The sequence below is a fragment of the Ascaphus truei genome, chromosome 6 (assembly GCF_040206685.1).
Source record: "Ascaphus truei isolate aAscTru1 chromosome 6, aAscTru1.hap1, whole genome shotgun sequence".
In the NCBI taxonomy this organism is placed as follows: domain Eukaryota; kingdom Metazoa; phylum Chordata; class Amphibia; order Anura; family Ascaphidae; genus Ascaphus; species Ascaphus truei.
The window spans coordinates 91,674,453-91,686,182 of NC_134488.1; the positions used below are offsets into that span (position 1 = coordinate 91,674,453).

The 11,730-nt window shown below is 39.8% G+C and overlaps 1 protein-coding gene across 2 annotated transcripts; it reads left to right on the top strand.

Moving 5' to 3' along the window:
- Window positions 1-7,256, top strand: YBX1 (Y-box binding protein 1). 2 transcript variants are annotated; one of them, XM_075605105.1, is made up of 8 exons: window positions 1-271; window positions 1,073-1,136; window positions 1,866-1,899; window positions 2,132-2,221; window positions 3,892-4,197; window positions 6,082-6,164; window positions 6,260-6,504; window positions 6,905-7,256. In XM_075605105.1, exons 1-7 carry the CDS (start codon window positions 178-180, stop codon window positions 6,471-6,473), a joined length of 885 nt encoding a protein of 294 aa, XP_075461220.1. In that variant the 5' UTR covers window positions 1-177; the 3' UTR covers window positions 6,474-6,504; window positions 6,905-7,256. The 2 variants fall into 2 exon arrangements, with proteins under 2 accessions (XP_075461220.1, XP_075461219.1); XM_075605104.1 differs by having other exon boundaries at window positions 4-271; window positions 6,242-6,504.
- Window positions 7,257-11,730: the final 4,474 nt, after the last annotated feature.

Consider the following 11,730-nt stretch of genomic DNA (forward strand, 5'->3'; position numbering starts at 1 on the left):
TTAACCCGTGTGTAGCTTAATTCTAGGCAGTTCGATCGGTAGCGGGAGCGGAGAGCAGGGAGCTCGAAGGCAGCAGCCCCACCGCCGGCCTAAGTTACCATCAACACCCGGGTAGTAGCGAGCCACCGCCGGCCCGAGTCACCACCTCTGAAGGCAACCAACATCAACGCAACCATCATGAGCAGCGAGGTCGAAACACAGCAGCCAGCCGCCTTGGAGAGTAAATCCGACCCGGAACCGGCGGCTACCGTGGGGGAGAAGAAGGTCATCGGTAAGACCATGCTAGTAACGTTATGGGAAGTGCTGTGTGTGGTGTTAAGGGATCTTATCATAATCACTTTATGTGGGTTTAACATATATTTTTCGAAACGGTTGCGGGGGCGGTTGTTTTTATGCGGGTGTTCTTTTGTGGGGCATGCTGAGAGGGGGGCAGGGGGTGGGTTTAAACCGTTGGACGTGGAACGTTTGCCACGCGCCTCTCGTGGCGCGTGCTCCAGCCGCCGGCCCCCCTTCGCGCGCGACGTGACATCATTCCTCCCTTTGCCCTCGCGGGTGAGCGCGCGCTGAGCCTGGTAGGCCGCCGAGGACGGGCTCAAAATGTCCGCCTCCCGCGGCCTACACGCAACTCGGCCTTTTGTGTCAGACCCCGCCTTTTCCGAGTAGCCCTTTCGGCGCCCACCGTCATGTTTTACGTTTATTTAGAGGAACAGGCGGCCGTGCACGGTTTTTAATGTCCACTAGATTTATTTCGCGCCTGGTAAATTGGGTCGAGTTGTGGTTTGGGCCTGGTCCAGCCACGTGGTGGATCGTTAACCACCCGTGGCTTTTATTAAACTATATTATATTGCCGACTGTTCTGTAACATATCCGTGAAATACAAACCGCACTTGCCTTTACAGCATTTAAAAAATATATATATATTTTAAAATACACGCTTCCAAATGTTTTGCCTCGTGGCCCCGCATCATTTTCCCCGGGTTGCTATTTATTGCACTAGCTGTGAGTCGACTCCCATGCCATATGTTTAGGTCACTTGAGGCTCATTTCAACTTTATTATTTCTGTTTTTTCAGCAACCAAGGTTTTGGGGACAGTCAAATGGTTTAATGTGCGTAACGGATATGGCTTTATTAACAGGTGAGTGATTGGGGGTATGTAAGTAACTACTTGCTGGTTTGATTGTTCATTGGTCACAACTTTTAATGTTGCATATACTATTTGCTGTACTAGCAAATTTGCAAAATCAGTGCTATTTGAACTTTAAAATGAGTAATCGGGCAAATGTATTTTGCGTTAAATCCGAAGTTTACAGCCTGCTTAACTTTGTTTGCATTGGCGGTATTTGGTTTGAGCTCTCAAAATGTAAGGGCTCGCTGAATTTTATGTTTTACTGACTAAAGTGAGTGTATTTGGATTTAATACATCCTTCTGTCCTTATGAATTAGTCAAAAGGGGGGTATTTCTTTCTTTTTTTTTTTTCTTGGTTATGGGGAAAAATCCACATGTCCTAGCATTATACTAGTTTACATGGCTAATCTGTAGTGCTTGTTTTATAAACGAGTGGTAACATTTTGAAACAATGATATTTTACTTTAAAATTATGCGACATTAAACACATGTATCTGGGATCACTCTTAAATGTAGTCTACAGAAATACATTCTTGACCATACAAAGTATTTCCTTGTAGAAATGTAAGCCCTATTTGTTTAACCTCTGTTGCCAGAGGGGCCTGCCATACAGTGTATTGTAGGCTTATTGTGTGGATGTTTCTTTAAAGGAGCTTGTGGGGTATGTGGTGACAAAGTGCTGATACCTTTCTGTAAATATAATTGGTTTGTACTAAACTTTATTTATTCTATACACAGGGATGACACCAAGGAAGATGTGTTTGTACACCAGGTGAGTGTCAAATTTGATCTTGTTTATGTACGCATCGATTTTCTGTGTTCCTTATTTCAATAATAGTCTTCCAATGTTGTTAGTAGTCAAGAATCCAGTCATCTTGGGTGTATTGGCTTACCACAGCATCTCCATTATAGTTGTCTTACTGGGGAAAAACCTACACTAGTCTTGTTTATGATTTGCAATTGAACACTTCCCACTTTAACATGTTCTAAAATATAATTTTCAGACTGCCATAAAGAAGAACAACCCTAGGAAATACCTCCGCAGTGTAGGAGATGGAGAGACTGTGGAGTTTGATGTAGTGGAAGGAGAGAAGGTAAGCTTTCTTAATTATTAAAGCGTCTATCCCATCCAAATGTGCCTATTTGAACCCTGGGGCACCCTGCGCTGAACTGTTCCCCTTAAGACATTTTCTTACTTTCTGAACTAGGGGGTTCCCTGGATCTCAACTACAACAGGTGATTTTGCAGCTTTTCTATTGGCCGGCGGTCAATTTCAAGTGCTGGCTTGCCCTGTGTGTGGTCAGCTCTCTTCGGAAACCCAGAGGGTTTCGTACCTTGATCTGCCATGAGGGAGCTCCGATTTAGTTAGGCGATAGATGGACACTTTCTGTTTTAATTAAAACGACTAATTTGTTAAGAGTAGTAAATAGACCATCCTACACTCTGGACTATAACCAACTTGCTGTGAAATAGCACTTATTTTTTTTTTTTTGGTCCTGGAAAAACCATACCAGCACAATTTAACATTGCTCCTATTAAAGCTGCAGTTCAGTCAATATCCTGCATGTGTGTTTTTTTTTTAATAAATCAGTTCTGTAGTAAGAAAAAATACTTTTAGCATTTTCTGTTTTAAGAAAAACAACGTTTAAAGACCAATTTTCTTGTATTCTATTTTAACAGCCATTTGCTAAGGCACTGCCCCTTCATGTCCTGTCACAAGCCCTGGCACACCCCTTTGTCAGCCCTGCCCTCCCTCTAGCACATGTCAGTGCAGAATTGCTCATGAATATTCATGAGCTTCAACTGACAGACAAGCAGAATATAAACAGATCCCTTCACTAATTGTCACCAAATTTCGACCTATCAATACATGGAGAACGAATTGACCTTCAGCTATACAGTTCTTTAGGTAATTAGAGATTGCACACATGTAACTATTGAAGTAAAAAAAATAAATTAAAAAAAAAAGACTGAACTGCAGCTTTAACCAAATGATTAAAATAAAAGGCTGAGCAAGTGTTCTCGTAATAAAGTAGATAATTGGGGCATTTTGTTTGGCATTAGTATGATTGACATTTTTAAAATGCTAATCTCGTACATTTAATTAATTACCCATTAAATGTGCCCCATCTTTTATCTGGAAGCCTTAAAAAACAAATTTTTAATTGTTGTAATGTCTTATTTTGCATTCCTGTTGGCTTTTATTTTTATGGCCATAGCTACATTTCCCGTTTTGTTTTGGACATTCCTGATACTATTTCTGTATGTCGAAGATGATAAAGCCACTCTGTAAAATTATTTTAAATCTTAAGGGTTTTTTGTGACTGCCATTAATGTACATGTCTTGGGTGGTACTATCCCATAAAAATGCTAAGTGTAATATTAAGAGGTTTATGCTGTGATTATATCAAGAGCTGCTCTGCGGCAGCCCTATTCTGTGGCACCACCCTACGCTGCCACCGAGCAGCATCGTAATGATACCAGGAAGACGGCATAGGAGGCGTGAGCAGTTTGCCCTCATTGGCTGAACTGCTCCTGTGACAATCGCCAGAATTTTTTTTTTTTTTGTTCCCCAACCGTCGATATGAGCACTTTAATAGGAATCGATACTTGTTTTGGCGCCATGTACGTTTCTGGGTATAATCATGGCCTTAACGGGAATGTCTTGCTGTGTTAATATACTTGTACTGCAGCCATGCTATGTTGCTAGATGTCCCACCTGTATTAGAGGACATGAGATGGAATGACCTGTGTATTCTCTCAGGGTGCAGAGGCAGCTAATGTAACTGGTCCTGGTGGCGTTCCTGTCCAAGGCAGCAAATACGCAGCAGACCGTAACCATTACAGGCGCTATCCACGTCGCAGAGGTCCTCCACGTAACTTCCAGCAGAATTACCAAAACAACGAGGGTGAAGAGAAGACAGAAGAAATTGAGAGTGCACCAGAAGGTGAGGGTCCTAATCAACAACCTCCATACCGCAGACGACGTTATCCACCGTACTACTTGCGGAGACCCTATGGACGCAGACCACAATATCCTAATCCTCCAGTCCAGGGAGAAGTTGTAGAGGTATGGTTTGTTTATTACTTATGTAGCAATGCAAAAACGCTTGTTTCTGATGCAGATACTTAAGCTTCTTTTAATATAAAGCTTGCATCCATGAATATGCATATATAACCAGAAAACCATATGTTTTTTTTGTTTCAACATTTTTATTAGGGTCAAGGATAGACAATTTTCACATACACTGAAGCATACAGGAGCACCTCTATACATGCATTTAACTTAAACATTCCAAATGTACATAAGACATTTATTTAAAATAGTTTCTAGACTTGGCGCTGTAGAAAATTATGTAATGTTTGTTTAACTGTCATGTGACTCCTTACAACTCTCCAGGGGAAAAGTTTGTGTTGCAGAAAAGTCTGCCTCACATCTGTGGAGAAAGTGATCTCATAATTGATTGTATTGTCCTAGTTCGTGTTAAGTGTTTGTATTATATAGAGATATCTATCGAGAGAGATCTAGATATCTATCGGTGTCTGTGGGCTTATAAAAAGTTACTAAGTGCCTTAAAGCTGCAGTTCAGTCAATATCCTGCATGTGTGTTTTTTTTAATAAATCAGTTCTGTAGTAAGAAAAAATACTTTTAGCATTTTCTGTTTTAAGAAAACAACAACTTTTAAAGACCAATTTTCTTGTATTCTATTTTAACAGCCATTTGCTAAGGCACTGCTCCTTCATGTCCTGTCACATCCCTTTGTCAGCCCTGCCCTCCCTCTAGCACATGTCAGTGCAGGAGTGCTCATGAATATTCATGAGCTTCCACTGACAGACAAGCAGAAAATATAAACAGATCCCTTCACTAATTATGTTACCAAATTTCGACCTATCAATACATGGAGAACGAATTGACTGGCAGCTATACAGTTCTTTAGGTAATTGGAGATTGCACACATGTAACTATTGAAGTAAAAAAAAAAAAAAAAAAAAAAAAAAGACAACTGCAGCTTTAACAGTTTTGTACAGGCATACCCCGCTTTAAGGACACTCACTTTAAGTACACTCACGAGTAAGGACATATCGCCCAATAGGCAAACGGCAGCTCACGCATGCGCCTGTCAGCACGTCCTGAACAGCAATACCGGCTCCCTACCTGTACCGCAGCTGTGCGCAAGCGGGGAGACTATAGAGCCTGTTACACATGCGTTATTTACATCAGTTATGCATGTATATGACGATTGCCGTACAGTACATGCATCGATAAGTGGGAAAAGGGGAGTGCTTCACTTTAAGTACATTTTCGCTTTACATACATGCTCCGGTCCCATTGCGTATGTTAATGCGGGGTATGCCTGTAATGAGAACCATGATGGCAGATTTTGTATAGAATACGAAGCCTACTTCCGTTTGAGTGGTGCTCGTTTTGATTCTGCATTACATAGATGCAGTTCCAACTTACAATTGCAACTGTGTTTGGTTGTCTTCGTCACATGTTCAGAGCATTTCACAAATTGACATCGATATTTCATCCACTTTGACATGTAAGTCAATTTTAGCAATGTGGAATGATCTTGCCTCATGAAAACTTATTCTGCTACTAATTCCTCCAGGCTGGAAGTATTGATTTTTTTTTTTTTTATATAAATACTCGAGCCAGTGAATGGCTATAATGGTGTCATTCTCATTGATTTGGCTGGTTGGCTATGTAATCCTCCTGGGATATTTTCCTCTTGTGGAAAAACAAAATGGTGGGATCAGATTTCTCCAAGAAATGGGTGGATCATACTCTGGGAGAGCCACAGGTTCAAATATAAAAATATAAAAATGTATTACTCTTGTAGATTTTCTACAAAACTGAGTCAACTTACACTACCATCTGTAACATCTACATTTCTGTGCATTTTGATAATTTCATATTGGGTTCTATGAACTTGTAAATATTCCTATTAGGGAGCTGACAGCCAAGGTGCAGGAGAACAAGGCAGACCAGAGCGACAGAATTCGTACAGAGGCTTCAGACCAAGATTCCGCCGGTATGTTGGGAGAATATGGTTAAGACAACTGTTTTTACGCTGTTACACTTGATGGGTGACCGGACTTATTTTTCCAGGGGTCCCCCTCGTCAAAGACAACCCAGAGAAGAAGGAAATGAAGAGGACAAAGAGAACCAGGGGGATGGGACACAGGGTCAGCCACCTCAACGTCGATACCGCCGTAACTTCAACTACAGACGCAGACGCCCAGAAAACCCTAAACCACAAGATGGCAAAGAGACCAAGGCAGCCGAAACACCAGCTGAGAAGACGTCCGCTCCCGAGGCTGAGCAGGGCGGGGCTGAGTAAATACCGGCTTACCAACTCTACCACCATCCGGGTTAGTAATTTTTGCTTGCCAGTTGTCTAACTTACTCAATTGTTCATGATCTTTAATTAGAAATGCTGTTTTTATCCTATGTATGTTATAAATGTCAGGTGTTTGCTATGTTCTCTTATGTCAAAACTAGGCTCCCATAGCATAGATGAAAATGAATGTGCTTAAAAAAAATTCATTACAATTTGAGTGTCCTTAACTTCATCAACAGTATGAAAGTTGTGATTAAAAGCAATCCTTTACGCTACATTCAAAATAAGGACTCTGGAGCCCTGCAAGAGATTACTTTATCCTTAGTCACTCTACAATGAAGGCACCAAAATAACTGTTTTGTACTTATCTTAACTTTCTGTACTTCATTTGAGCAACATTTATTTATTTATTTTTTCCTCTCGTTCTGCAGTTTTGTCATCAAAGTCAATGAAATTCCAGCAATAAGAAATGAACAAAGAATTGGAACTGAAGACCTTAAGTGCTTGCTTTTTGCTGTTGACCAGATAATAACATCTTTGCAAAATCTGAGCAGGATGGAATTTTTTTATTTTTATCTAAAGTCTCCTTTTGGGAATGACAATTTTTTTAAAAGCATATTTTTTCTCAATGTACCTTTTTTAAAGGGTTTTTAAATTGTTTCCTATCTGGTCAAAATAAGATTTTTAAGAACCTCATTTTTAATTTGTATGAAATGTACACCTGATTTTTTTTCTCCAAACGTCAACAAATTGCAAGCATCTGTTAATAAAGGTCTCAAAATATCTTGTGTGAGGTTCATGCACTTAAAAATATCTCCTGGTTTTGCTTTTCTTGAAAGTAAAACAAAATGGTCACTTAGGTTATTTAGGAGGGAAAAAAAAGAAAATCTATATAGCTTGTTGAGGAGAGAGGGGTGGGCCTGAAATCTGGACAGTAAGCATCGAGCCTTAAAAAGAACCGGTTTACTGGCATTTAAACCAGTTCATGGGTATAAGTGAAGTATACTAGCAGTGCCCAAATTTTTTTTTTACATTCACTCAAACTGTGATGCACAGGGCAGCTGTCCCTTTTCCCACACTTTATAGAAATAAAAAATGTGCTAAATTGCAGAGAGGAACTATGTGATATCTCTACCAAATACCTTCCTGTATAAATGTAAGAAATACAACTCTATTTCATGTTCTTTTTGGGGAAGTGTGACAAACGCAAACACATTCATAATATAATTTTTAATATAACAAATCAAACTGTTTCAATACAAGCGTATCACTATGTAGCACAGAAAAACAATACTTAACGCCACCATTTAGAATAAAAATTATGGTAGTGATAAGTGTTTTTTTTTGTGTGCTAGATATTCTTAACTAAAACCTACAATATTAGTACTTGGTGTAATAGAAGAACAATAGTACAGAACCACAATAGTAGAGAGAGCAACAATATTTCCTATAGTCTAGATACCCACAAAATACTAACAGCCTACAAGGTGTAGTGAGGGCACTTGTGTTATCCCTGGTCGCCTTGGAGAATCTCTCGGGGACTTGCTGCTCCCTCCACTAAACTTAGTGTTTATATATACTTCTGGGGGGGTTGGCTTAGAGGTCTTTTCTCTTAGAACTATTCAGGAGGAATATGTGAATCGAATCTTTGTCTGGGTTTTACTTAGTATCCTGCCATCCTTTCAGACTAGGCATGTAAGATACAGACCGATACTGTACATACATATCTTCTGTCTGACAGTTTGCAATATAAAATCGGTTTATGCTGAAGTTACAGGCTTCATTCTTAAATGGTATTGGAAAACCTTTTTAAAAGTTACATAATTTTCTAGTGATGGGGTTTTTTTTATTTTAATGGAGGGTCCATATACATGCATTCTAATAAAAGCATGCAGAAAAGTGGAGGGGCTATCGGCAATAAGAAAATGGTGAAATGCCAAGGACATTATTTACTAGATGTCACTATTGCATCACATAACTGGATTGTGGCCATTAACATTTTATTGCTATGTTGATAAATTGGTTGCCATATTCTTTCCCATTTGCAATCCTGAAAATGCTAACTACGTTGCAAAAATAAGAATTGATTCTTAAAGCTGAATTGATCTGCACCAATTGTGGAGGATGGGGATGGAATCTCAACTGTAGGTTATGTAGTACGATTTGTTTTTTTTTAAACCGTGTGGCTTAAAATTGAGACAAATTCAAAGCAACTGGAATTGTGTCCATATATGCACAAACAGCTGTTTAATAATATGAAGGAGAGCACGTTTTGTGGGGTTACAAACCTCCCTTAGGTGGTATTTTTTCTTTCTCCCTTGAACTGCATATTTAGACACAATTCATGCCGTACCACTACTTTACCTTTTTGCCTCCAATATCTGATTACGGAGCGCTGCATTAAGTAAACTGCACGGGAAGTGAAAATGGAGTGTTTGACATGCTTTGTAAAAGGTGAGTTCTCATGAATTACAGTAAATTATTTAAACTGCATCTAAAGAGCAAGGGAAGTGATTTAATGTAAAGGTTACTAAACAGGTGCTGCAATAATGAAATTGCTGTGAGCAGTTTTGAACTACTGCAAGTTAGTTGTACTGTGCCCAATATAAAATAAATAAACAAACTTAAAACACTGAGGGCAATCGCCAAGCTGTTTTACATATCTAACCCCCTACTACCATCACACTGACCATTATAAGAAATGGGTTAGGGGAAGGGTGCAGAATAAGACCACCTAGGTCAGGGCAATGGTCTCAAAGAAAATGTGCCAAATCCGAAGTCACAATACATACAGGCTAATAACATCGGTCTGTCCTATCTAAAACACTTATGCTTTTATCCTTGTACCCTCGGTAGCTGCTATGCAACATTGAGCGTTCATGCCATGTCTGTAATCCAGGGGTGGAAAAATACCACCGGGCACCACCTGAGTTGTGCTGATGTGAGCTGTCAGTCACTGGCACTACCAGCAACAACAGAACTTTATCCTTTAAGCAGGATAGGTCATCTTTTGCTGGTAGCGGTGGTGACCGACAGGTAAGTGCACTGCTGCTACATCCGTCCATAAGGTGGGAGTGCTCTGTGACACTGCTCCTAATGCACCTTTATTTGGGAGGAGTTTGCGTGTGTCACAGATAGTGTGAGTATCTGTAACACCCATATACATTGAGGCCCCGAAGGAATGGGTGCTCCCTCTGACGCCTAAATTGTTTACATTTTTAATATATTTTTGTCCACCCCTGCTGTAATTTATAAACAGTCTTTGGTATCTCTCATTTAACCAGCTCTCCTTTTCAGGGTCAAATATCGTTATCCAAGCCATTTTTCGTTTTTGTAGAAATGTACGTGGATATGTATCAACACCTGTGTAAAATCCAACCCGACATACTGTATTATCTTGATCTAAATCCCTGCTTACTTCCTCAAAGCAGCTAATGTTATTAGTTTGACTTCATCCATCGACATGAAACCCTGCTGACTGCAGTTAATCATACTATTATCAATTCTGTATAGTGATCCTGAATGTTATCCCTCTATAAGGATTCTAATGATAAATACAACCAAGGTAACATAGAAAGTACTTGCATAGGCAAGAAGGAGGACCCCTTTAGAACAAGCACTCGTAGGGTGATGAAAGGGTATAAATAAATAAACCTTTAATAAATTGTTTGGGTAACTGAACACAAAGCACTTAAAACCAAATTAAATAGCTAACTCCCAGTCCTATAGACTAGACTGGTTGCCATGTAGCTCAAGGGAACCCTAAATAACTGGCATATGCAGGATAGATATTTAGCTTATGCCACAGTGAGGTATGGAAGTGTAGGTGATTAATGTCCTATCAGAGATGTACCGGACAAGACACATAAATGTATACCTGCACTGAGTAAAAATTGATTCAGAGGGAGTACTCATAGAAAACTTCTAGTGAGTGATAGATATACAATGTCACAGCACTCACATACTAAATATGTATACAGATCAATACATCCAATTGGGTACTCCAATAGATATGAATCAATAAAATTATAGGCGTCCCTAGAAACGACGCATGAAAGTATAACGTAAGGTTAAAAGGCTACTATGTAGCTAGGGAAAGGCTGAAAGCCAAATGCATAATATGTACAAGAGATTTCATCATAGCACATTCACAATCTCTGTCAGTAATATAGTAATATAGTGCCTCAGCCTATTCGGGAGTGCTCACACAAATAGATATTAGTGAGTGAGTGACTTCCCACGAACTTCCGTGGAAAAGGCACAGTATAATTGAGTAAAGATATATAGGCAATATATATTTCAAAGTGTAGCAGTGTTGATTACTGAGCCACAGTGTAAAGTGGTATAGACTAAGTTGGTATTGAGGTCTGGACTTAATTCCCTCACTCCCTTAACTCCCTCACTTCCCCCCTTCCTTACTTATCTAAATACAACCAACCCAGTACAACCAACCCAGTGCATCATTTGCTAATCCTACTTCACAACAAAGGGGTTAGGGTACTGGTGAGCAACTCCAGTCCTCAAGGGCCACCAACAGGTGAGGTTCTCGGGATATCCCTGCTTCAGCACAGGTGGGTCAGTCTTTGAGCCACTGAAGCAGGGATATCCTGAAAACCTGACCCCTTGGAGGACGGGAGTTGCCTACCCCTGAATTAGGGAATACATTCATTTCTATATCCAGTAAAATGAACCAAGTCTGTTATTGGATCAATAAATGACCTGTTTAGAGAAATGTAAACTTTTTAGACGTGTCTCTATCTCCATCATATTTCCATCAAATGTTGCCATAGGGTCAGGCTGGTGCATTAAAATAAATGTTTACAACTCCTAACTAATCTACACATAGACCAATATGACTGGAAGGGCTCGTTTATCAGATAATCTGCCTTGTGATTAAGGCATGTAAAACATGTATTTCCCTAGTTGCTGTCTGGATTTAGTATGTGTAGAGTATCTTCCTTATTGTACAAACCTCTTCACTGCCACGGGTGTTTGCAATATATTACAAAGCAATGCTTAGCAAGCCCCTTGGGGAGCACAGGAATCGAGAAACATTTATTTCCCAGGTTACAAAATAAACCCCCTTAACAAATAAAGGCGCGTCATCTGTTTAATGATGTTTTATTCCAATCGGGTGGCGTTGCACCTGTAACAAATGAAGAATATATATGTTGCTGCTGGGAAATGCAGAAATGAGTTACTGAGAGAATAATGCAAGTTCACATAAGGCAGCAATACTACATTCTGACCTTTTCTT

Bases quoted from the DNA above. Each gene is read 5' to 3' on its own strand.
- YBX1 (XM_075605104.1), top strand. From the start codon at position 178: ATGAGCAGCGAGGTCGAAACACAGCAGCCAGCCGCCTTGGAGAGTAAA. The intron at 1,137-1,865 runs GTGAGTGATTGG...TTCTATACACAG, and splicing joins GGATATGGCTTTATTAACAG to GGATGACACCAAGGAAGATG. The intron at 1,900-2,131 runs GTGAGTGTCAAA...TATAATTTTCAG, and splicing joins AAGATGTGTTTGTACACCAG to ACTGCCATAAAGAAGAACAA.